A 27,990-nucleotide genomic window follows, 5' to 3' on the forward strand; every position below is an offset into this window, starting at 1 on the left:
CGAACGTTACAAATAAATTAATCGTAGGTTTATGTTGTAATGTGTATGCAGCGTGCTGTCAATGATAAAAGACGAGATATCCCTGAGGAAAAAAGTGACTTTAGATCCCAACTAAAACCGTGTGATCGTGGCGTGAGGGCCCCGCACATGCCCTTTGCCTCGGGTCCCGCGGGGGCTAAGAAAGGGCCTGCATGAAGTTCTCAAAGTTTGACAAAGAGAAGATAGGTTAGTGCGTCCGGACTAAGTAGTGAAGTAAATCTTGTATGAAGAATGTCTGTATGTGAGACATCCACACTCTGCCAACTCTTCAGCAACTTTGGCAGGAATATCTCTACCGGAGTGAGTGCAGCAGACTTCGGGGGGCGTTTTAGACTGGAAGTAGCTGAGGTCCTGTGTACAGCTTCATGAGAAGTAAACCAGAAGTAAGAGAGAAAGTACTTGAACAAATTGTCAATGGGTTTAATCAAACATCTCTAGGACATCACAAAGTCTGCCATGAAGATGGAGGCACAGGTCCCATGTGCTGTCAACATTTAAGAGTGAATTAAGAACTGTATATGATACACAAGAAGTTTGTATTATTTTCAGTTTCTCGGTTAGTAATGCGGCCAACCGTTCTTTGGGAGACGCCTGCACACACACAGACCACACACACACACAGACCACGCACACACATATTCTGAAATCAACCGTTGCATAAAAACAAAGAGCAAGACACACTTGCAATGTAGGTGTGACATTGCGCCCCCGATTTGTAATTACTAAGTCTCCTTGTATGTCATCGACGATCGCCAGGATGTCAGTACATCGAAATCTTAATCGTCGATAGAGTGCTAAATCATCCTTTGAATCGATGGAATTAGTTTGACCATGAAATATTCTGTTTTTGCGAAGATTTCTCTACACTTGATACAGCATCAAGTATTTCTGGAAAAACCAAGGTTCTCCACAATATCTTCATTTCTGGTGCACGGCAAATCGTCGTGGTCGATGGAAAAAAGGTGCTTTGGCAGGTGGTATGGGTCACCACTGTCGATCGCATTTATTTTTAATTCGTATACGACACTGATTGTTGTGGGACAGACGAAGTTATTTTCTTGTCAATACTGTCGAGCTATTAGCGCGAATGCCGAGAGCTCTCAATACTTCCGACAATGGCAAGGAGACTTTTTTGTCCTCCACCCGAGTCACGGCCATTTTAAATTGTGTACCACGTGATACGCATCGTCGCGGATCTCTATACAAATCTCTACACATGGGCGGTAACTCTCGTGAAAAGAAAATACGGAGTTGCTGTTCTTAGTGATTTGAAACTTATTTCAAACTTCAAGCGACATCGTTTCATGGTGTGACTTCACTTCTACGTCCCCAAGTTCTACCTACACGGTATGCCTCATTCTTCTTCTGAGCACGGACAGATATGATTTATTTATTTTACTTTCTTGTTTCTGTTCTGAGAGGTTAAATGCCTTGATTTTTAGCAGTTTGTCCAACCCTCTTTAGATCTCTAAAGATGGCGACGGTTTTATTCAATATAGCCAGTACCACATAATTTTAGATAAAAATAGCGTAAAATTCAGTAATTCTGCAGTAATTCTACTGAATTTCCTACTGAGTTACAATATACGTGTTTCAAAAAAGCCGCAGCAGTAAAAGTTTTCTTCTTTCATTTTAACGGAGAGAGCGGCTAAGTGAAATCCCCCTTGCTTTTAAATGTTTGCTTTTAATTTCCATGACAACTGAATCATTACAATTGTCATGTTTCAGGTCTGATAATATTACAACAGACTTCAGAAGGTCTTCTATTGTCACTAGAAACATTAGAGTTGATGAAGCTGAGGTCTTGAGCTTCATGGAAAGTTAGTCAACAGTAAGAGTAAAAGTACTTTTCCCCAAAAGGCAATAAATATAATCAGTAATTCTTGGAGAGCACAAAGATATGTTTGCTATAAAGAGCGAGATGCAGGTCCCATGTACACTCATAAAGACTGAAACGAAATATATCGCTGAGGCACAAGAAAACTTAAGCAATAATGTAATACCTAAAGCAGAAAGTTCATTTTGCTCTGATTATAATGAGACAAAATGTTTACAGAATGATTTCATGCAGCATGACAGTATCTTTGGCCAAGAACTCCCAAATATAAAAATTGATCCAGCTGCACAGACAAACTTGAGGTGTGAGAATGTTCTGAAAGTGGAGATGAATTGTCAAGATTCCACTTCTTTCATTAAAATTGAACAGCAGCACACTCACATTGTGAAGATAGAATGGCCACATATGACTGAGCATAATCATGTAGTAAAGACTGAGAGATCATGGCCTGGCCAGGATGCAATTTCTCAACTTGATAGTGATAATGAATTTTATTGGAACTGCCAAGGCGATACTTATGAAGTGAAGACACAGGATGCAAAAGGACCAGTCACTTCTGAGGTCAAGCATGAAGATCACTCTGGTCAAGGCGTTGTTTCTGCAGTAAAGTCAGAGCAGACAAAATCACACACTCAGTCCACAATAATGGAGCACTTGAAGGCACAGAGTGTATCACAGCAGGTGGAGTGGAATTGCAGAAAAAATAAAGATATATCAGCATGCATATCATCACCTGAACTTCAAGATGTGGATGTTGCTGGATGTAAAAATACACAGGTGACGGATATTGTGACTGAAAGTCCTCAGCATGAGAGAAATGTAGATTTGACAGACGCTAGCATCAGTACTGAGTCAGAAAAACACCACCCTAGGGATATTGAATCTGAAAAGTGCAAAGTGTGTATGTCTTCATTCCATTTCTTATGCTTGCACAAAAAACACATGTCACACCACACTGGTAAAACTCAAAAGTGCAGAGTATGTAAAGCTGCTTTCAAAAGATCAGAGAGATCTCCTCAGTGCAGTTTATGTAAAGCCGCCTTCAAAACATCATCCAATTTGAAAAGTCATATGCTGGTTCGCAGTAACAAGAAATCTCACCAGTGCAGTGTGTGTAAAGCTGCATTAAAAAAATTATCAGATTTGAAAAGTCATATGCTGGTTCACAGTGATCAGAAGCCTCAAAAGTGCAGTGTGTGTAAAGCTGCATTTAAAAGATTATCAGAAGTTAAAAGTCATATGCTGGTTCACAGTGATCAGAAGCAGTGTGTGTAAAGCTGCATTTAAAAGATTATCAGATTTGAAAAGTCATATGCAGGTTCACAGTGATCAGAAGCCTCAAAAGTGCAGTGTGTGTAAAGCTGCATTTAAAAGATTATCAGAAGTTAAAAGTCATATGCTGGTTCACAGTGATCAGAAGCCTCATAAGTGCAGTGTGTGTAAAGCTGCATTTAAAAGATTATTAGAGTTGAAAAATCATATGCTGGTTCACAGTGATCAGAAGCCTCAAAAGTGCAGTGTGTGTAAAGCTGCATTTAAAAGATTATCAGAATTGAAAAGTCATATGCTGGTTCACAGTGATCAGAAGCCTCAAAAGTGCAGTGTGTGTAAAGCTGCATTTAAAAGATTATCAGATTTGAAAAATCATATGGTGGTTCACAGTGATCAGAAGCCTCATAAGTGCAGTATGTGTAAAGCTGCATTTAAAAGATTATCACATTTGAAAAGTCATATGGTGGTTCACAGTGATCAGAAGCCTCAAAAGTGCATTTAAAAGATCATACACTTTGAAACGACATATGCAGGTTCTTAGGGATGAGAAGCTCACCAGTGCAGGGTTTGTAAGGCTGTATTTGAAACATTATCCTATTTGAAACAACAAAGGCAAATCCACAGAAACAAGAAACCTTACCAGTGCATCATATGTAAAGCTGCCTTAAAAAAATCCGATGCTTTGAAACAACACATGCAGGTTTACATTGATAAGCCTCACAAGTGCAGTGTGTGTAACATTGCCTTCAAAAGTTTATTTCATTTGAAACAGCATATGCAGGTCCACAGAAATAACAAATCTTACCATTGAAGTGTGTGTTAATCTGCTTTTAACTTCTTTAATTGGTTTGAAAAGACACAATCTAATTCATAATTATATTGAATCTTACCAGTGCACATGTATGTACAGCTTTTTGTAGACCTTTTTCTACTTTCAAAACACACAAGGTGATCGAGTCACAATGATTTGAAACCTCACCAGTTTGTGAAGTTTCTAAAGTTGCTTTGAAGTCCTCACCTTCTTAGAAAATGCACATGCTCATCTACAGCGATGTGTCATGTGCATTGTGTGTAAAGCTGCTTTTAGGTGTGCATCTACTTTAAAAACACAGATGATGACCTATGATGGTGTTTACTGTTACCCGTGCATGCTAGGTAAAGCTGCTTTGAAGTTCTTATCAAATCATCATCCTTGCAAAATTTGAAAAGCTGAATTTAGATGATCTATTTTGAAAAGAGGAAGGCTGATCCCTAGAGGTGTTAACCTTCCTAGTGCCATATTTGTAATGCAATTAGGTCATGCAATGTCAAACAACACATTCTCATTTGTTGCTGTGTTACACCTCACCAGTGCAGTTTGTGTAAAGCTGTTTCCGGTCATTTCTTTGGCTTAAAATATGACATTGTGATTCCCTGTGATTCCAAGCCTCCTCAGTTCACTTCAAGAGACCATTTGGGAGCAGAGTATTTGGAAATGCATAAAATAAGCTACAGAGATAAGAGAGGTTAAACCTTATCTGCAGTGTGTGTAAAGCTGCTTTAAGGGACTTGTCCTCCATCAGATACAGGTATCCCCTGGCTGTAAGAAATTCAGCAATGATTAAAATTTGTAGCTGTTTAAAGTATATCATATTGACACATACAGGTATATTCAACTTTTTTGTATTATTTAATCACAGCTAATGTGCTAAAATTAAAGAATGGGAGCTGGGGTTGTGTGTGTGGGTGAGAAGAAAATAGTAATTGATGGAAAGGAAGTCAAAGAGTAAAGGGGGCAAATAATTTATGTTGTAGACATTGAGGCACTCCTCTTGGTTTTCTCTTGTTGAATTTTCCTTGTATTTATTTTCTTCTTGATTGTTCTGTCTTTATTTCTTTTTCAAATTATTTGTTTTTCTGCAAAATAAAGTTCTCCTTATAACATTTGTTGAAACAGAAAGTATTACTTTTTATTTAAAGTATCTAAAACAGTGGGTTTTAGATATAGTGATTTACATTTATTGAATGGACACTGTTTTACTGATTTTTTAAAAAATGTTAATGTTTGCAGAGTAGTGCGATTGACATAGACCTAATAAAGGCAAAATGTTTTTGTATAAAATGTTTTTTGGCTTCCTGATTCTTTTTGCTTATTGCAATTGATGGCACGATAATTGCAATCTGGTTTTTTTTTAATGAGTTTTATTACATTGTGTAACGCTTGATATGCATATAAAGATCTTGTTCCTACTGGAGGATAAATTGCTCCAAATGACTGAATAATTTATATCTGCAAGTAAGAATTTCTTATTCTGAATTAATTGAGAAAATTTATGTTTGCAGTGTTCATAAAATGAAACAGTTTTCAGCAGATACATTGTTTTGCTTTGTTTGTTTGACTTTTATGATAAAAACATGACATTCTCAGTTCTAGTTTATTAGAGCATGAATTTGCAAGCTTTCTTTTTGAGATATTTTGCAATGAATATGTTGGGCTGGTGCTCATTAAATAAAATATCAAATGCAATGTTAATGATTTTTTTTTTATTTGGGAAACGGTAATTAATAAAAACATGCCGAAGACATCTTAAGTAGTAGAAACATTTGGAAATACGGATACCACCGATGAGCCAGATTGTTGTGTGTATGTGTTTCATATCTCTTGTATATTTATTAAATTTGTTTCTTGCTGTACTTTGTCTCGCACGTCAGGACTTTTATTCGAGTGAAGAGTAGGAGTGGGGGACTGGTGAGTGATGTGGCGACAAGGGCTTTGTTTATTCCGCAATGCGATGGTGGAAACTTGTGGAGGTGGTCAGGCACGGTGTTGGGTTATTATTTGTGGAGGAGATTTGATTAGACACCTAGCTGTGATTCATCTCGAGACCTTACCAGGCCCTTCTCCTGCTCCCGTTATGTCCCCTATGGCACATCAATTTTGTGTCGGAAGGCTTAATAATCGGGAGGTTACATGCCGACAAGGGGCACTCACGACACGAGAATTGTGTTCTTTCTCTCTAACACATACACATACATACACGGTCTCTCTAACACACACACATACACGGTCTCTCTCTCGTACACTGCACCTCACACTCTGAACACGTGTACAATACAGCTGATCATCGACAAGGCCTTAACACAAGGATCTCTGTCCTGCAGACAGCTGTGATTCTGCGCTTTTGTCTGATACACTAGCATGACTAATTAATAAGAGATAGCCGACACTGTCATGCTGACGACCTCCCCCTGTTGATAACAAATATTAGATACCGAGCAACATACATAGACAATAGTATCTACCTCGCAACTTACATACACAATCCACATGAACGTTGAGATGACAGGCATCATGACTATCACGATGACAGCTGTGAAAGACAATTACGGACAAGATGGCAGATATAATCATGGAGGTATACTAGATGTCCCCATGAAACGGTCGAGACGTAGGACACCAGGTGTTATATGTCACCAACATGTGTATTGGCATTTCTCTCCTACACAACTCGTGTTCCTTTCGCTGGACAAGTCTTCACAACTAAATTTCTCCTGTCTTTTAACATGTATTTATTTAATAATGTATTTATTCTATCATTTACTGTTTATTTGAAAGCATCCACTGTCGTCATGCTATGATCTTCCCATTGCGACCGTTAGTGACGCGAAGGATGTGAAGAATGCCAAAAAATAACAACAACAACAACAACAAAGATTTTCTCATCGTGCAGCATTGAAGTCTGTTTCAGTGAAGTTAATTCAATTATAAACTATAAAAATATTAATAAGGAAACTGTTTATTAGCCAATTGTTAAGTAACAAACTCATAATGAAATCGTCAATAAAGTAAATTACCAATAAGAAAATGAGTCATTCAATAATTGATTTTAATTAACAGTTTCAACCTTATTTATATTAGCTATATATTCATTAACTGACTATTATCATAACTACTTATTGTAATACTTGAAATGCAGGGTCAGTCGATAATAACACAGCTGGACAGAGATTTCAAATTTTCCCATGAAGCGCATTTTGTGGAGTGTTCTCTCCTCTGTATATAAAAATAAGTTTATGGGTGCAATTTATTCATCTGTGGGTGATAGTCAGGGAAGAAAACATCAATCGAAATGTTCTCAGCTTTATATTGGCGACAGACAGTGAGAGAACAGTCGATGGATTGCAACATTTAATGTACAAGTTATTTTAATTTTTTTATTTTTATCTCTCTCGCACTTTAAAGCCATTATTTTAAATATAGAAGAATGAAACTGTCAACGGGCCGTCTTTGACTTCAGAGTATTGTCCAGAAGAGGGCAACGACTGCAGCCAGGGCCGTGCTTAGGGACAGGCAGACGAGGCATCTGCCTAGGGCCCCGCACATTTCATTAAATAACAACCGTGGCGATCGTGGTGTCAAGGGCCCCGCACATACCCTATGCCTCGGGCCCCGCGGGGGGTAAGAACGGGCCTGCACATACACTATATATATGCCTCGAGCGGGGGCTGAGAACGGGCCTGCCTGTGCCTATTTTCCCTTTTAGAAACCAATCATATCTAGAACGGAAAATAAAAACATGAAAAATAAATATTCTGTGGATCAGAAACGTACTCCAGTTCAAGATGACGAGGACAAAGGATCAATGTGTTTTTACAAAAATTTCCCGTTCCACACCCACTTAAGCACGCAAGCGAAACTGATCTGCTTTATTTTAAGTTTTTTATGTTTTAGGTAAGAGTATTTACATAGGTGCATAATTGAAACTCGATCTCTGATTTAGAGAACGTCGAAGACCAATGGAAGTATATATAACTGCAGGTGCAATTAAATATATATTTATACAAATTATGTCCTTTGTGTATATATAAATATCGACATATCAGGATACAAGTCCGTGGTATAACCATGTTACGTACGAGCTTGTGCTACCACATACTTTTATTACTATAGTTTATCATTATTTTTATCGCGTTGCTAATGAAGGATTGAAATCAATCAAGATGTACGTGTATATTCACTTAGCAGAGGATGTTGGGCAATTCATTTATCCGCTGAAACTTGGTTTTACATAAGCCGGCTTATTAATCTTAAATCTTACAATAAGTGCTAGCTTTTAATGTTAACTTTCTACTTTAAAGTTGACAGTTGATATTGCATAAGAATTTGGCTAGACCTGCGCAAAATGTACGTATTATTCCAGTCGATGTCCCCCATGCTTGGGTGGGGGTGGTGTATTTTGTTGCAATATCGCCTCAACGTGAGGTAATTTTTCTTCAATTTTCGCTTACAGAAAACCCTTCCACGCATTTATCTGCGTTTCACTACGGCCTACTTGATTATGAGAATCCGCTCATACAGTGTTCGGGGACGTCACTCGCATTGAGTACGTAACTCCGTTTTGGCGGGCTTTTGATGTGAAAATGTCATCCACTTGCGAGGAACGAAAATTCTTAACACCAAAGAATGAAATCTGTGAATCTCACAACTATGAAGAAAATTCAGAAAAGGAAAACATTAAGTCAGTTATAGCATTCAGGTAAAGAAGCGGCTATTTTTCTTAACTAAATATTCTTTCTCGGGTTTACTTACAGATCTGCTGCACTTTTCCAGCTTTTAAAACTAAGTCTAAATTGACTATTAATTTACACATTGGTTGTGTGTGTGTTTAGTAAATAGTGCACGTTACCAATAACTAGACTAAGCAAATACCTCTTACCATTTTTTTTTCAGTAATGACGAGCAGCAGTATTTGGACGCAATTCAACAAATTATTGGCCATGGCATTGTACGCACTAACCGCACAGGCATCAACACTCAAACCATATTCGGCATGCAGATGCGATACAACCTGAGAAACAGTATGCTTGGCGATCACTTTTTTTTTAAAAAATTGATAATCACCACGTTGTTGTAACCACACAAAGTATTGGAATCCAAGCTATTCATTTGCACAAATATTCTCAGTAAATTAGTCTGGTTTATTACTACATTTCTAAGTTTAGTTTTTCTAATTAAAAAAATAGATCCCTTCTGTTTAGATAATATCTAACAGGAGGTGAACTGAAATTCATGTGACAACAGCTTTGACCACTATTAAAGGCTGAACTTTCACCATCCGGCAGGAAACAACAGATGCATGGAGGGAGATGATGGTACTTGTCAGGCCCGATAAATGCAATTACCGAAGAATGACCACTAGGGGAGTCTATACTTCTTACCTCCCTCCCTTGGGTTGAACTATTCTTTCCCACCCTAAGCTTAAAAATAATTGAGGCTGCTTACCTCATTTTGCAATGCATATAGTTAAACATCACAATCACAAGTGAAAAACTAGAATCATGAGGAGTCTACTGATGATTGATGTAAGGGAGGAAATGGGGACTGCGGTGTTGCACAATAGATCCCACACTACCAGGAGAACTAATCATAAACAACTTGCAAGCTATCAGCTAAAGAAGAAGAAAAAATGAAATGAGATGGAAGCTCATGAAGTTAGTTGGCATTCTTTGGGTAAGGTTAAATGGTGGTATTTAGTTGATGTACTGATGTTCACTTAAGCAAAGCATAAACTTAGCAGTGTTTCTGATATCTTCTTCCACTGAGTCTACTTTAAAATCATTCTTCTTTAGGAGTATACATAAATCAGTAGTTTATACTTTAATAATAACAAAATATTGCAGAAACTTCATTTGTCTTTCGCATAATGCAAGTGTAGCTTGTATGCGTTATAAATACTATTGTTTTACAAATAATTTGTTAGTTTGAACTGCATATTGTTTTTAAAGGTTTTCCACTGCTGACAACAAAACGTGTTTTCTGGCGTGGTGTGGTGGAAGAGCTTTTGTGGTTTATCAAAGGAAGCACAAATGCCAAAGAACTTTCAAGAAAAGATGTACATATATGGGATGCCAATGCCTCTAAAGATTTTCTTGAGAAAAATGGATTAGGTCATAGAGAAGAAGGTAAATATAAGGGGGGGAAAATAATGAAATGTGCTGATGTAGTACTGTGTGTCAAAACTAAAGTGCTGTAAAATTGTTTCTTTCTGCTTTAATATTTGTCAAAATGTTTTTGTGCATGAAAATCAGGCTTTCTCTTATTTCATTTTCTGTTTTAGAAAATTCAGTTGTTTGTGCCGTTCAACAGGGCTTTATAAAAAAAGTAACAGCTAGTGAATGAAGAAGAGCAATGCTTAACAAAGACCTTACTTAAATAACATTTTATAAATGGTCTTAGGGACAGTTTCTCAGTTCATGACATAAAATTATTGCAAACAGAATCACCATATTATATTTATTTTGTGTGTGTTTATATATATTTTGATCATCAGGAGATCTAGGCCCAGTATATGGTTTCCAGTGGCGACATTGTGGAGCAGAATATGTAGATATGCATGCTGATTACACTGGACAAGGTACCGATCAATTGGCCCAGGTGATTGATTTGATACGCAACCAGCCAGATTCTCGGCGCATTATAATGTGTGCTTGGAACCCACCAGGTAGTGTTACACAGCTGTAGTTAAAAGATAAATACATTTTGTTTTCTTGGAATGCTAGCATCATTCATGCTTGTTATGTTTTAAAATTTCTAGGTCACAACTCAGCCTTTGTTTTTGTAAAAGCAGTATAAATTTGTATAATTGAGTTGTCATTGATAGTTTTATGTGTGTTTGTCATAGTATAATGTTTTTATTTGTTTTTTAATCAGCAAATGTTGTGTGTAGTCCTACTATATTTAAGAAATTCCGATGCCATATGTTTTGATTAATTTGGATTATCTTCTAAACTCTTGCTGTTGAATGATGTGACTGCATAGACTAGGTTTGTTAAGGTGTGAATTCTTTTATAAAGGATAAAGAGTTGGTACCTGAAAAGTAAAACAGAAACAAGGTTTAGCATGAACACATTTAACATTTAAGAAGGTTGCTGAAATATTAAATGTCAATGTGTGTGACTTTTCCTAAACTGAAGACCATCAGTATTTGTCACAGATGTACCCATAATGGCACTACCCCCATGCCATTGCCTTACACAGTTTTGTGTCTTGAATGGGGAGCTTTCTTGTCAACTGTACCAGCGTTCTGCAGACATGGTAGGCAACGCTGAGCACATTTTTTGTATATACACAATTTGTATCATTTTTAAAAAAATCACCTAATGTTCTCTCATTTGGGGGATTCTGATAAAAAGTGAATGAATTAAAGAAGGAATAAATCTTTTTTTAATGTATTGGCAAAAAGCTGTTACCATATTAGCTTTAAGTATCACATGTTGAAATAGTGTAACCATATTGCCATCGCTCTATCCTTTATAACTGTGTTAAAGATACCTGAATTTAGGTGATCATTTTTAGATTTACTTTAGTGTGTTTTGCAGCATTCATATATCAAAGCATGATTTTTTTTTTTCTTTCAAGAATCATTTGATTTCTCACATTTTTTCTCAATATGATTCCCTTACCATGTACACATATCAAAGATGCAAAGAAAAAGATCAAATCCCCTAGAGTTGTATTCATGGACATTGGTTAGGGAACCAACCGTTAAACTCTAACCAAGTGTAAAGCTATTGGCATATTCATGGACAAGAAAGCATACTAGGTTACTAAACCGATGACCTATTTAGGATTCCCATCGCTTTGCATACGTTTATGGGTCATATGAACACTTAGAAAGCAATATGGCATCAAACCAAGTTTTAAAAAACATGCAAATTTTTCTGATGATGCTGGAAAACGTTCTTCAGAATAGAAAAAATAATTATATCTAACATATGTTCAGACTTGTCCAATAAAGAAAGAACCAACATTTGAAAGTTTATTGCACAGAAAGTGTCGTCGCTGGAAACCACAACACGCACTGGTGACGAAGAACAGGAGAAATTTTATAATACTTGGCACAAAATCTCAATGCCAAGTAAACTTTTAGCACCAACCCAGTTCAAATGTACAATTTGGTTTTCAATAGCATCTGTGATTATCAGAATGTGATATCAAGTTAATTTGCAAAACAGTTCAGTATCATTGTATTTATCAATAGGATTAATCTTATCACAAAAATCTATCCACACATCTTTCTGAGGTTTGACTAGATGTATTTACCTGACTGTTTACTGCAGGGTCTGGGTGTACCATTCAATATTGCCAGCTACTCACTACTGACTTTGATGATTGCACACATCACAGGCCTGAAGGTTAGACATTTAGTCATATTTGCTTCATGTGAAGGCTAATGTTTTACAGATAATATGTGATTTTTGTGTGCCAGCCATAGCATTTCAGTTGTCTAAAATGACAATGTTGAATACAGCAGCTGATCCAAGAACTGATTTTGTGCTTTTTTTGGACCAGTATGGTCTGCTCCCTATCTTAACAGTAACTTGAATGTGGTGAATGTTACATGTACCTGAAAGACTTGCCAACTTGCAGAAAAAAAGTTAAACTATGTTAGGATTATGTATTTCAGGTGACCATCACCTCCAGTTGTGCTGAACCATTTTCTAAGTAAAAATTTATCTCAGTAAAGTGAACCCATCTGAATTTGATGATTGTAGGTTGAACATTCTGCATTGAATGTATGTAAAGTCAAGGGGCATATTATATTGCAGCCTGGAGACTTTGTCCACACAATAGGTGACGCTCATGTCTACGTCAACCATATAGAACCTCTCAAGAAACAGGTTTGTTGTAAAGCCGGTAACTTGTCATCAATGGTTGTTTTGGCTTTTCTGTTTTGACGTTGACTCTTGGCTCATTGACTTGAGCTCCTTGCGTAGGACATACATGGAGGAGAGAAAGATAACCCTGTGATGCTATTTGAAACTGATTTTATTTGTGCAAAATGTATAATTGTTCCTAACAACAGGCTTAGGGGCTATAAATGCTTCTGAATCTGCGAACATTTAGACTCACCTTCCCTCCCCATTCTGTGTTTCAGCTTGGTCGAAAGCCTCGGCCCCTACCAACTGTGAATATCAGGCGCAAAGTGGAAAAAATTGAGGACTTCACATATGAGGATTTTGTGCTAGAGGGCTATAATCCGTATCCAAAAATAAAAATGGAAATGGCTGTCTAAGTCTTTTAGTAGTATAATAAAGACACGTAAATATTGTGAATTGTGGGCCTTATTATAAATAGACTGTTGGAGGGGGGGGGGGGGGGTAATTTTCTAACTAAAGTCTTGCAGCATAATCGTGCCGGTGCTAATTTTTGATGCATGCTGTGGCAGATCATAAACTGAAAAAAAGTTACAATAATCCTTCAAAAAGTGACCTTGCATGGATGTTTGTGAAGCACTTTGTTAGTGCAGCTATTGTTTTATGGGCAATGTTTTTCGAAGATCTGGCAGATCATAAATTTGACAAAATTTGTCTCTTATATCTACTTTTTTTAACATTGCAAACATATGCTATTTTGGACTTTGATAAATCATCATGGTGCTGCCTTTCTGTAAAAAAAAACTTCATAAATCTCAACATTTGTTACCTTTTTGTGAGTTTAAGATCTCACGTTACACAACGAACCACCTGAAGTGTTCAGTTATTCATAAATCTGCTTTATACTTTTTCTTCTATGATTGCAGAATTTTAGTATTAGAATTTAGATGTTTCGAGTCTCTTGAATGAATTTTATAGTGCTGCACCTTATGCATTATTAGCCCTTATGTAAGTTGTCAGTCTTACCTTTTGCCAGTATTTCATGTTTGATCTTGCAGAAGTATCAAGTGAAGACTGTGTTTAGTATTGGTAACAAGTTAAACTTAGTAGTGATTAATTAAATGGTTAATCTTAATTACTTTCTTTTTCCATAACTGCTTTAGTTGCAAGTATGTGATTTGTTTAAACTTTGGTGTCATGAGTGCGTCGAGGGGATCATGCTGTTGTAAAAAAAAACAAAAACCATATGAATGTTAACTTTTGTATATTTATGCTTTAGTGTGAGTTTATGATCTCACATTATGCAGTAAACCACCAAAGGTGTTCACTTGTACATAATACTGCTTTGTATTTCGTGGCGCAACTGTTAGCACCTGTCACCAATGCAGTAAAGGTTGGCTGTCCTGGGTTTAACTCTCGACTTAGGTGCACTGTTCTTTCTCTGCTTGTGACATCTGTTTACAGCGCTGGCTGACTTACCAAGATATAGTTATAGTTGCTGGCTCAATGTAAAATACCAATTCACCCCAGCACACAAAACCACCACCCCACCTGCTTTGTATTTGTTTTCCTTTCCTCATTATGTGGAAATTTTAGGAGACGGAGACAAGGTTTGTCTCTAATCTGTGTAAATATGTTCAATAGATATTGTTAAATCTTTATTTAATTATATTTTAATTGCATAGAAGTTTCATCATAAAGAAATCTTTTTTCCCACTTGTAAATATTTGAACAGAAGTTAGTGTGCGCAAGTCCTGTACTTTCAAGCACAACTTTTTCCCAGCAAACACTGCCATGGTTAAATATCATGTATAAATGCTTTAGTAACCAATAAATTGACTTCAGAGAAACTATTTGTTTATGTTTTCTTTACTTCAGTAGTCATGAGGCAACTCAGGACCATATGTTAACAGTCACCGATAGCTTTGTAACTATATGCTTCATGGTTTTTCTTACCACCGTATGTAATTTTATTAGGTTAAGGCATTTTTAGACAAATGTATATCTGGAAAGTTTAACAAGCATGAAATTCCTTTGCTCTGCTTTACTCATGGGGATGTTGGTACAAGATCAGAGATATGCAGCAGAACCCATTTTAGTTATATTTTAGCCTTACTGTTCATTTTTGCCCAAATGCCTGTCACACACTGACGTCACCACCTCACACACGGTGTTCACGTGCATACGAACAACACAAAACACAACGATCTGTCCATGGGCTTCTCGTTTTTCTTTACTAAAATAGCCCGTTGTCGACTTTGCCGTAAAGTTTCTTTTCTTTTGCCTCTTATCCTCTCTTGGTGGATAGATGGTAACAGGTCGTATACACACAGAAAGCAAAATAAAGACACCTAGAATGAAGATACACAAGCTTTTCTCAAATAGGAAAATCATTACCCCCTCACTCGTCAATATCCCACAGTACATTTCTAACTCATTCAGTCTTGCACCAAGAAACGGTCCAGAATACAAATGGTCTCCCTGAAATTTATAGTAAGTTTAAAAACACTGTTACCGTCCGCCAGTGTCACGTAGACGCACAAAACAAAGTCAGACGTATCTCTGCGTCAGGAACGCTCCCACTCAATCCACGACGAGCGTACAGGTTCACTTATACACTTCCGAAACACACGAAGGCACATATTCCACCAGGACCTCCTGGCACGCATACACTCCAAACTTATTCCGAACGCTGGGGTCGCGGAACAGCGCTTCAGGACGTCGACGGACTGAACTCCGCCCTGGACGCCAGACACAAGACGTAAGTGGAGGGCTTCCCCCCACCCCGGCCGAGGACACCTTCGTCTACTCTAAGCAAACCCTCCCTTGTGTAGTTGGTCCCCGCTGGGTGGGTCCGGCATGCTCGGGAGGCTCTCGGGCCTTGCCATCCATACTGACTTCACTTACTCACTTCGTTCACCTTAGTGGTTCCCTCAGAAGTTCCTGTAACTCGGTGACTAATTAGTCTAGCGAATTTATAACTTATACTAATACACTGTATTCTTTTTCAGTGAAATGAGACTTGGTGCATTGTTTGGACTTAATATTGCTCCAAACTCACTTGCATTGTGAGTTCACCTCACGCTCTGGCTGGGTGAACGGGGAGTTGAAATTACCAACGAAACCGCCGAGACGGAAGGTCTTGCTGTACTAGCTAGTGTGGTTACAGGGACCGGGAATAATTGAACTAAGTTCCTTGCCTAGCCAAGGTAATAGATTAAACATTTGCTGAAGTTCTAAATTTTAGTAATCTAAAGTAGCGTACTTCTAAATTGTTTATAAAGGTGACTTAATTTTCTAAAAGAAAATATATTTTTCACTTGACGTTATGGCACAATATATACATGTATCTGGCTGATACCATTCCACATCCACCCCATCCCTCTATTCCCAGCTTGGTTCCACGTGATTTCTCATTTCCCAATTAAAACATCAGGATTCATCTTAAACATGTGAGCTGTCAGTTTGATATGTAGTCGTAACATCCTACCCTTTGCCTTCATTTAAAAAAATGGTAGGGGTCACTAGAAGGAAAGGGTTGCATTTCAGTTTTCACGAGGGTCTCTTCCTTATGGATACAGATATCTGGCTGCTGTTCTCTTGATCCAAGCTGGGCAAGTTAATCTTCAAGTTGCCTGGTATCAATTTCATGGCTTCTTCCTGCTTTCTGGCCAAACTTTGACTTTCTGCAAAAGGCAAGTGAGTTTATTTCCAAAAAAAGGCTTTAAATGGACACATCGATAAGGAATGATTCTGCAGTAATGAGGAAATTTCAGGTGAGAAGCAGTGACAGCAAAATGTTTTTAAAACTTGCTCCACCTAAATAAAGTGATCTAAAAGAAACTGCAAAATGGTGAGAATAAGTGCATAGATTGTATAATGGTCAAAATAATACATGTATGTTATTTTTGAGGGTTTTTAAAGAAAAAGAGCAAATGAAGGCAAGGCTGGCATCAACAAGAGACAGCTTTATTAACAAAGACATGTCTGTCTAATGCACCACAAATAACAATAAAACAAGGTCAGCATATATGGATAGATATTAATCCTTTCACCTCAAGCTCACTGAGCTTGGGTATGTTTTAGATTGACATGTTTATATTCAGTCATGGGGGAAACCATTCTCCGATATGTATTTTGCATTCCTTTGCTCTCACATTCAAAAGCTGATTAAACAACCTGTGAAAGGCATGATACCAGAAGATAACTATGACAATGAAGACATTTACGCATGCAGGCATGCACATACACAATGCTTATAGATTGGATGTTTAGAATACAGGACAATAACTTAGAACTGCATTTCAAATTTTTGCTATAGGTGTAAAAACTCCCATGTGTATGCACAGCTGAGTCTATAGACAAAAATAATGTGAAAAAATGATGCTTGGTTTGACAGGAAAGTGCTTCCACCAAGAGGTAATACATAGTTTGAGGGGAAAGGGACAAGGAAAAAAAAGGGGTGGGAAGAAACTGGAATACAGTATTCAGTGACATTTTCTTACAAAAGCTATAAATGCAAATTTAAAACAATCTCTGTTCTATGTACCCTTCATAAAATAATCTTAATACCCATCCAGAAATTTTGTGCTATTACATGCTTGTCAAAAAAGAAAAAAAATTAACATTTTCATAGGTCTGAGCTACCAGCTCATTCTTGCTAGTTCTAATGTGAAGTCAAGAATTTACCATATTATTGTTAAGTATGCAGAGCGCTGTTAAAAAAATCTTTAAAGTGCAATGTACATTAACTTAAGGTTTTTGACTTAATATGGGTAGATAGGCTTAATAGACTAATTGCAAGACAATTTACTTTATCTTTTATAGGTCCCAAGTTCTAAAGTAGTCTTCATGTTTAATGTTTCCAATATACATGGGTGCACTTCTGGTTATGCAGCATTTATAAGAAATAATGGTATGCATCAGACACAAGGAAAGCAATATATTGCCTTTTGCATTTATGGGGATAAAAGTTACCTGGTGTGAAAATTGGAATATACCATAATTCAAGGGCTATTCCAGGCAGCAAACTAACCTTCGACCAATTCAAATGCTATTTAGGGCTTAAGCACTCAGTAGAAAAGGGAAGTAATGTTACATTCAAATTAGATGTTTATGAACTACTTACAGTCAAACCTAGACTAGATAAGAATTGAATATTTAAAAAAAAATGATTTTGGTTGGGGGAGGGAGGGAGGGAGGAAAGATTAATCTATAGTATGTCCATTGAAATTTCAAGTGTAATCTTCCTCGACCACTCAAGTTATGTCCACTGCAGCAGTTTGGATGAAGAGCAGATAGCACAAGAAATGCAAAAATAAACAAAAGTAGCTGGAAGATCAAACCATTACTGTAAATCAAAGGAGGGTGGAGGTCTGATTGGCAGCTGAAAGAGTTCATGCAAGACCAGAACCCAACTCAGGATACAGAATCTCTTAAGGTGATTATGGTAGCAGTATCCAAATCTATACATGCCCAACAAAACTGCATGCTTGGACATCCCAGACCAGAGCTTAAAATGCAAATGTTTTTTCTGCTTTGTCTTCAGCCTTTTTCATAACAGAATGGAACATTTACTGAGTAATTATTTGGGAGCTGTAGCTTATGTAAAGTCAGTGATCAAGGCAATGTCATGGCAAGCTAGTTTAGTCCACTAAACAGTGGAGAAATAACATGTGCCAGAGGCTAGAACCTATGATCACTTTACAATTACACCAAAGGGTCCATTAAATGAATGTAGTAGTATTCATGTCTGGCACTGATCACACGAAACATGAAGGATGGCATCATGGAACAAAAGCACAAAGAAAACAGTTCATTTGTGCTTCAGTTTTTACTGCTGTCTACTCAAACCCTATTTGAGAAATATAAACAAACAAAAGACTATTTATAGCAGTCAGTAGATACTCAGCCAATGTTTCTTCTGAAACTGGGATGGCTGAAGATATCTTTTAACATGCATGCTGCAGTCCTGCTAGCTAAAGTTTCACATGATGCTTTAACAACACAAATATAACCTGAAAGCCATATGAAGTACAACTTCCGTAGTCACGCTCATGTTTTTATCTGGTAACACCTAAGGAGAAAAAAAAGTTGGTAGAATCTGATAGTCACCAACTCATTAAATGATAACCACTGTAGTACTCTGTCGCTGTTTTTTCAAACATTTTTTTTTTTTAATTGGATAGTTTTGTGTAGCTTCAACCAATGCTTGTGCTGGTAAATTGGTTTTCATGACTACTAATTAGTGACACTCCAGACTACATGTGTAATATTTCTGAATGAATTATGCTTTACAAGCAACATTTCTCACACCTTTTAATCTATGAAAAACCTTTTCAGGCATATGTAACAGCTCCGCTGAGTAAATCGTGCCAACATGCTACATCACCACCATCTTAAACAAAGGCTACAACATTTAAAGATACCTTAACTGGTACTATATGTTTAGAAACTGTTAGAACTGGCTTGAATAAGACTCTCATTTGTACTAACAACAAACATTAAGCAAGTTTTGATCACTTTATCAAGTTAATTCTGCACTATTTAACATGGCAAAATTTATTCTACACAAAAATATTCAGATTTGCTCTTCTACCACCTGTTGCATGCCTATTGCCTTCACCCTTTGGAAGACCCGTTAAATGCATCTACCCTTCTGACAACAAACGTACAAAGCTTGACCATGTGGTTTAATAAACATTTAATAAGTTTTATGTAACCAAATTTTATCATCACTTTTAGTTGTGAAAACCATAACTCAGCTCTGTTTTGAAGACTGGATATTTTACGTTGTCTTGGGATTGCTTTACATCCGACACAAGTAAAAATCTCCTATAAGTATACAAATAAATAAGTTAAATATAAGTACAGTGTCCTCTACTTTCATGAATCAGAATCAGTATATAATTCTTTTCTATTTGCAGAAAAGCACAAATTTAAAAAAAGGAAATTATTACAAACAGTTGTTAATGGCTTAATAATCAAACATACAAGAACACAGTGAATTGGTCGACAGCAAGGTAAAAATTATCGTTATTTAGTCTCTATACCTATAAGTGACTGGTATTTTTGTTGTGTCCAGTAATGCTTGGAAGTGTGTATTTGTGAAAACATATCAATAGCAGTCTAGACACAATTTAAAGAAACAGGTTAGCTTTCAGTCTTTACTTCCTTTAAGTTTCCAAAATATGGAGAGGTAGCAGACAGGTGTGTGCATAAAGAAATGCACATGCTGTTTCAAGACACTGCAGCCAGTTAAGAAAGAACTAACTGCAACTGAAATGTGACACAATGAAAAAGCAAGCACCCACTACAGCTGACATCAGCCTTTTGCTCATGCAAAGACAATGCAAGGATTTAGACATATATGCATAGCTCCATCATGCACTTTCTGCTACCAGTTAAGCACAAATTTTTCAAGTGTCTTTCATTCATGCCTCTTAGCTGTGACATTTAACATATGTCCATCTTTCCTCTAGCGTTGTTAAAAACATTTAAGTTAAATGCTCAGCTATGTAAGGAAACATTCCTTCACCAATCTGATACCTGGGATCATGCTCTTTTCACAGGAAGCAAACCTAAATGTGAACCAAGTGTCAAGAGTTTGAAAAGATTCAACACACCCTCTATGCATGCAAATGCGAAGAGAAAACAGCATGCTAGCGACATTTTTTTTTAAGGATCCTGATTAGTTTAACCATGTTTTATATCCCTTTAAATCAGTTAAAATGCATAAAATCCTAATGACAAGCAGTGCTTCTGCACTATGGACATGAAACAAAAGGAATATTACTAGTTTTACAATAATTCACTAATTATTTCAGGGTACCAACTGGTTAAGTGACTTGCACACTTCTTTCTCCTTTTGCCTGTTAAGCCAGAATGCAGGTGTAGAATTTCCACCAATATACTTTCCTTTTAAATCTCTGCTAGCTACACATGCACACACACACACATATATATACAAAGGAGTCTGATGAAAGAAACAGATCAGCATAAACAAAGTCTATGAAGACATCTCAGCACTGGATATAAACTGGAAGTAGCCATTCTAAGAACTACCAGTCTATGGACAAAAGTCTGATACTACTGCCAGACAGTTAACATTTTTCGCTTTACTACCATTACAAACGTCAAGCTATCAATGAGCACTAACTGAATCACCTCTGACTACAAAGCAAAAGCTACCTTCTCAGTCATTTGGCCTGATCTCCACATACACTAGTATTTGCATAATACCAGCAAAAAATGGGTATCTGATCTGATCAAAAGATTTGTCATAATTTTTGTTTGGTGGATTAGATCTTAAGATTTTAGCTTCAAATGACAAGTGACAAACTATCTGAATTAAAACAAAAATCTGACTAATCTATGGTTAGAAAATTTTTCCAATCCTCCCTCTACCTCCCAAAAACTTAAAAAAGAATGCAGGACAATTTATGCCATTGCTTCAACATCCCTAAGACCACAGCTTATCAATAATCAAAATATTTAAAAAAATCATAGTACAAATAATTTTTAGGATCATCACAACATGTGTGCAGTCTTCGCACATTCGTCCTCAAAGATACAATCTGCAATATGCTGTTTCCTTATCCTGCATGACTGGTATACAAAGTTATCCACAACTTAAGATGAACAAAAACTTCATAAGCCTCAATGCACAACAAATTACCATAATAAGCCAAATATGCTTTAAGATGACATAAATAGATGAAGTAACAGGTTTTACTTATGGTAACGTCCCAAAGAATATGCATGTAATTATTAAAAGGAGCCAACATCTACCGGGAAGCATTTACCAGCTGTGGGGCAGAGGTAGCAAAATTGCTTGTCTCTCAAGTTCACCATCAGCTCTACCATGGGTTTATAATGGACCATAAATGACCAAAGCTACATGAAGATATCTGCCCAAAAATGACCTGAAAATAAATCAAAGCAGGCAACAGGATTTCTCCAATCTATAAAAAACAAATATTTCAGGTTTTTTTAAAACGCTAACAAGGTCATAAGTGTGTTCCCATTTTTCTTTTTATTTTATATCTATATATAATCTCACAGGGAATCTAGCAGTGAAATCTAGACTGTTTCTATAAAAGACATGTTTTCATATTACCACTGTACTAGCAAAACTATTGCATCAAGTGACTTACATAATAAACACTGTAATGGGAGAGAGGGACAATTTTCTACTGCTTCAGTACAAACTTTGAATGACTTAAAAAATTTCTATACCATGTTTTTCACCAACACATTGTTGAGGCCAGAAGACACATGGGGAAAAATGCACATATTTCTCGCTATGACCTGTTAAACCCCCTTCATCACAAGGACCTTACCAGCAATCATTGTATCTTTAGCAATTGTACATATTTATATCACAGATAACACCCACCATTTATGAACTATACACTATATCATATATATTCTAATGGGAATCAAACAAAATGCTGATTAAAAGGATGGGGGTGTATTTTAAATTAAAGCTGGATTGGATTACTGGTTTTGTGACAATGCTTCAGCAAAACAGATTTAATTGAAACAAAAGTGAAATGGAGGGGGTGGCCACAAAACACTCAAGGTGGAGTTAAGAACATATGGGTTAATATGATTAAAATAGCTAGAATCACTGTGGGATCTGTTTATGTTTTGAAGAGGGTATCTGTAGTAAATGCAGTAACATCTGATTTCCTTTTGAAAATGCAGGAAAGGAAATTAACCAATGTTCTTTGACCACTCTTAAGAAAAATTGGCCACCCATGGATTGCCAAAGGTATGACTACAAATGGTATATATATAGGCAATACTGACAAATACCAACCAGTTTTACAGCTTTTCAAATTCTATTACATGAGGAAAGTGCAATAAATCTTCAACAGCTTGATTTTAACAACCAGTGAAGATTCCTTCAAACCACAGAAACTCAAAGCAAATAAGGCTCTATTTGAACAAAAGAACTTGTAAGATACTCTGCAAGTTAGATATAGGTCAGTTTTCTCATAGCATGTATTTCTTTGTTTTTTTTCAACAATGGAAACTAACACATTGCAGATGTAGCATCTTCCCCACACAAAATTGCTGCATTGATGCTAATTCATTCAACAAATCACAAAATGCTTGAGTAAAAGCCTGCACCCAGAACAAGCCCACATTCACACTGCCTGCACATCCATCCACAGCTGTACACTAGGACATTTCTGTATCCTGGGAATGATCTGTGTGTGGTGCCACATCAGCTGAGCTCTGGAAAAAAAAAAACAAAAAAAAAACACTATGTGATGTGGTACTAAGCGAATGCCATTACACCCAAATTTCATGGTCACATGTTACATTATTCATATAACATTTTGCTCTAACAGAAACAACAAAAAGCACACCCTTACAGAACTTAGCTGGAGTTCATGAGGGAATGGACAGTTAAGTGTTTAAAGCACTGGTGTCCAAAGCATGAGGAGTACACAATCAGTTTAATACCCATGCATCCCAGCTTACTTTCCCCAGTTGATCCTGCTGTTGGGAATCCGACCCCTGGGTTGGGAAAGGAAAGGCAGTGAGGGCAATATGTTTACCAATTGCACAAAAAAAAGCTTGTTTCAAATTAAGTACAACACTTCACTCTCTAAAGACTGAAAAGTAATATTTTTCAAAATTATTTGAACTATTCAATTATAAGACTAAATGAATATTATTTCATGTGCCATTTACATTACAATTATCTACAATACAATTATTTTGCAACTAGCAATATCAATGTTATAGAGAAATGTATCCTGGCTTCATCTATCTAAAAAGCTTTAAAAGCATGTTTCAACTGTCAAAATAGATATAAAGTGATAGGGAAAAAAACAACACTTTGCTGTGCAGGAAATCTCAATGACCATTGCCTGCTTCAAATGTTATTCTGATTTGCAAATTGCAAGGAGTGTGCATGCTTAGTGCAGTCATAAGTAATACTGTGACATTATATGCTTGTGAATGACAACTGGGGCCCATCAGGTAAGTCCAGAATCCACAATAAGGACAGTGTTATCAAAATTTGATACCACTGTTGTGGTTTTGACTTTGTTGATCACCACACCACTGATTAGCTTGAAAATGACAAAAGGATATGTGAAAGAAAACTGTCATGAGTCTTGCCAATATCCAGAGATGACAGAAAGTACTACCATTCAAAAAAGAAAGATAGTCTGTAGACATAAAAGGGCAGTAGACTCTTGGAAAGACCAGTCAGACGAAGATTTAAGCTTGGGGGAGGCAAAGAAGTGAGTTTCTCTCTTCCTGGAACACCACGTAACATGAACAGTGAACAAAAATTGGGCTTCCCTTAAACAATCAAGGTAAATGCAAAGACAGGCAACAAACTTGACAGTCAGTATGTCAGTCAGCAATTGTGATGGCACATTTATTTGTGTGAAAAAAATCCCATTCATGTAATATAATTTGGCATTTAGGTATAGTAATTCTGATAGTAAAATAGTAAAAGTGAAGGAGAATACAAAACAAACTTGCTTTTCTGAGGAAAAACAAAAATGTCTGTCAACTCACTTGAAAAAGCCAGCGTTCAGCTGAAGAGGCAGGCATGGAGCTGGGTTCTTGAGAAGTGATGTCTGAAATTGTGCTTGCACAAGGGTTTTCAGAGTGAAGGGTAGATGCTGTTCCTGCAGATGTCACAGGCACTAGTGCCATTTGACTAGGGCTGTACAAACGACTGTCATCAAACTGTCCTTGAGGCCCAAAGTTGCCAAATCGAGACATCTGCTGTGTCAGACCAAGAAGACCATTTTCTTCCACTGTTACTATCACCCATATAATTTCTGGAAAGAAAAAAATGCAAGGAAAACATTAATGACTGACAACACAAATGATCAGAAGATCTGCATATTTTTCTTTATTTGACCAACTTTTTCATAACTGTATGCAGATTTTAAAAACTGCTGCCTATACTAATATGATATACCACGCTACCCCAGCTTTCATTAATCGTTTAACGGTAAAGCATAAGAACAGACCTAAATAACTTTTACAAAGGCAAGGCTTCAACGTGCAAAATAAAAAAATAACCATTTTCTTACATTCAAGTAAAAACAGCACTTTGTCATCAATTTTTAAATTCTAATCATCAAAAAATAACTTGACTTGAAAAAAAAAACTACAGAAAAGAGAAAAATGAAATTCACCTCCAAAATAATGGCCAGTGGGGGTTGACATACGCCACTGGCCTTGGTAGACGCCTGTGCACATTGGACTTGTCATTTCTATGCTAAGGTCATAAATCTCTCCAGGTGCAAGAGCATCAACAATGCACCAGTCTGTAACTCCCATGTTATCACCTCCACAAAAACGCAGACTGCATCCTGGTGGCCAGGCTTCTGTACCTGCAAATGCCATATCCTTATAAAATATAAAACAAATCAATTAAATCTTTTACCCTTCAGCATATTCATTTCTTCAACTGAACAAAAGAAGTAAAGGCCAGATAAATTATATTCTATTGTGGTGATCACAAAAGACATCAGTATCTTTAAAATTGTGAAAATCTTAAGGCAGCCTGTTAAAAAGTGACATCCTAAACTTTTGTTATTCCACTATCTTACTTTAGACTATATCAACTATCCTTAAAAATATATTCCACATCCTAGAAACAAATATCTATGAATGCATGCAATAATAAGTCAAGCAACCTTTTTTTAATAGAAACATGAAATATACTGTTACAAATACAGCTAGTTTGCAGTTCTCTCCCTCTGAGAGAGGCGTGTTTGGGTCATGCTGCTGTCAAATACCAATCGCAGTAAAATCCATGATGAATCCAACCTACTACAAATCATCTGCTTCCTTATTAATGCATATTCCAAAGGATAGCAATACACTGTGATAGCCTTCTATCATTGATGGGAAAAAAGTATATGTAATCTTTGTGCAAGGACTTTAATAATGATGTGTTTAAAAGACAGATTTGCAAAAAATCATACAATCTCCATCTATTCCACTGGCAAATTCAAAAATTCAAAAAAAAAAAAAAAAAAAAAGACAATTGTTGGCATAACTCCTGTGCTAAGACTAGAGAAACATTTCCCCTAAAGCAACATCTTTTTACAGGAAACTGGAAGTTTTTGGCCCCTCTCAAAGCTATCACATATCTTGTTAGAATACGACACTGAATTACACATCTAACAAAAGAGATGTAAAAAGTTTCTTAACCATAACTACCCACATGTGACTGCTCACCCACAAATGGACTCTACCTGGCCTCTACACTTCCAATAGATGAGTAGCCCTAACTTACAGTTAACAGACAAGTGGGGATAATAGTGTTGATGAAATCATCATAAAAGAACTTGAATGAATTAGAAGTCTCTAAGAAATAACTGAAACAGACCCTACCCTACCTATTTAGAAAATTTCAAATGTTATATCTAGATAGTGTGTTATGGCTAGCTTTATAACCAGCCAGGGTTCATTTCTGTCACACGCAACTGTGGCTTTAATGTCAACTTTCGAGCTAAAACTTCTCATAGATAAAAAGAATTCCTGCCACATTTGGTATAGATCAGAGTAACAGTGGGTTTTAGCATATTTCTCTACCAGAACCCCCCCCCCCTCCACCTTTTTCCTCAACACAAAAACATTGTGGCACTTGCTTTATTTATAAGCGGCCATAATGCTACATCTTACTATTATTCAAAACTTAAGCACTGCCTCCATCATTAATATTATGTTCTTTAAATGTGAAGAGTTTCAGCTCACCTGTATTTTGAATTCGCCAAGTTTTCAAAAACTTGGTTCTAGGTGGTACAGATTCTCCTTCCCCAATAGTGACATCCTTGACCAATGCCATAGATGGCAGGACTACACTTGGCTGTTCAAAATCATAGTAGGATCCTATTGCTGCCTGTAGATTCCTGGATGTTGAAATCATTTCAATGACAAAATGGAATTAACTGAGATGTTTATGGTCCCAGATGTACCTATAATACTGATCTTACAAATACATGCATAAAACTAAAAGTTCAAAACTGCTCCAGAAAATTATAAAACATTCCTAATTTCTTTCTGAGCATGGGAAACATGAGCTTGAAAAAATAGTTTCCACAATTCTATAGCACATTAATAATCTAGTATCAATCGCAATTTATATTGATCATATCTTAACGTTGAAAAATCCTGGTTAAATTGCGTAAATGAACCAAAAGCACTCTGATGTTTTTTCGCGTTTATTATCTTTTTTACTTTTTCTTAAATACAACTCGGACTATAGATCTTTAATCTCAACAGTTTACGTGAACTATAGTGTCCCATGGACATCGCTGACATCATTGTCATTCGCTTGTAAATTACCCGAAACTAGCTTCTGATGACATAACATGTTGCACAAAATAACCTTCTCTTGAAAGTGATATTAGTTTTGCATTACTATTCTGCCAGCTGATTGAAGTCACAAACACAGTGACTGCCCAGCTGACTGCATAGTACAGTGATAATAGCTGGCGCTCAAATTCGATCAGACACAATTTACAGGAGAATCATTTCTGACATCTTTGTAAATTAACAACTTAGTACATTTATAACTAGAATAAATTACGAATCACTTATACTTACTTACCAATTATTCATGTCTAAGAAAAAAGCACAACATTCCGGATTCAGCTTGTTTCCCAGCAGTTTCTGGAACTCTGAGATGAGAACTTCTCGATCTGTAGTACCCATGGAACTAAACTGCTGAAGCAGTTTGCCATCAAGATCACTGTCTACATCCATCACAGGCACTCCTGCTGGCGCTTCATATGAAAGTAAGTGGATACCTGTACAACTTGTCAGCAAATTAGACTGCTTTCTGCCTGAGGATCGTCACATGTAATGACGCCCGATTGCAGTGACGACGTATCCTGATTGCGCATGCGTTAGAGACAGAGCCTTCTGGGAAAACTCTCATGCAAATTAGCCATGCGGTCAAGTACGTAAATAAACAACAGACATGAACGTTTACATTTCCCATATAACTATATAATCAGTGCTAGAAACTTTCAACGCCACAAATTTTTTTTCAAGATTGTTTGATAAGGAATAATAGGAATGATGCTCAGAATGCAGTGATCTGAAACTTAATACAGTCAAATCTCTCTACTATGCCACCCCTCTACTATGCCACTCTCGGTATTATGCCACTTTTGCTCGGTACCGACTATAAATTCAATGTAAAAAAA

General features: G+C 36.7%; 2 protein-coding genes across 3 annotated transcripts; one reads left to right on the forward strand and one right to left on the reverse strand.

Annotated features, from left to right (window-relative positions):
- Window positions 1-8,501: 8,501 nt before the first annotated feature.
- On the forward strand, window positions 8,502-14,634 carry LOC112560452 (thymidylate synthase-like). Its single transcript, XM_025232321.1, has 8 exons — window positions 8,502-8,664; window positions 8,859-8,986; window positions 9,914-10,090; window positions 10,459-10,629; window positions 11,122-11,222; window positions 12,248-12,322; window positions 12,737-12,808; window positions 13,066-14,634. Exons 1-8 carry the CDS (start codon window positions 8,549-8,551, stop codon window positions 13,201-13,203), a joined length of 978 nt encoding a protein of 325 aa, XP_025088106.1. The 5' UTR covers window positions 8,502-8,548; the 3' UTR covers window positions 13,204-14,634.
- A 2,098-nt stretch (window positions 14,635-16,732) lies between these two features.
- Window positions 16,733-27,693, reverse strand: LOC112559806 (uncharacterized protein C6orf106 homolog). Of its 2 annotated transcripts, XR_003098384.1 has the most exons (6): window positions 27,390-27,693; window positions 26,534-26,688; window positions 24,964-25,161; window positions 24,332-24,600; window positions 23,953-24,064; window positions 16,733-23,029 (listed from the first exon to the last, which is right to left on the reverse strand). XR_003098384.1 is itself a non-coding variant. In XM_025231228.1 (5 exons), the coding sequence occupies exons 1-5, from the start codon at window positions 27,542-27,544 to the stop codon at window positions 22,973-22,975; spliced, it is 834 nt and encodes a 277-aa protein (XP_025087013.1). In that variant the 5' UTR covers window positions 27,545-27,691; the 3' UTR covers window positions 16,733-22,972. The 2 variants fall into 2 exon arrangements, 1 of the variants encoding a protein (XP_025087013.1); XM_025231228.1 differs by lacking the exon at window positions 23,953-24,064 and having other exon boundaries at window positions 27,390-27,691.
- Between the last annotated feature and the right edge of the window lie 297 nt (window positions 27,694-27,990).

The sequence above is a fragment of the Pomacea canaliculata genome, linkage group LG3 (assembly GCF_003073045.1).
Source record: "Pomacea canaliculata isolate SZHN2017 linkage group LG3, ASM307304v1, whole genome shotgun sequence".
Lineage (NCBI taxonomy): Eukaryota > Metazoa > Mollusca > Gastropoda > Architaenioglossa > Ampullariidae > Pomacea > Pomacea canaliculata.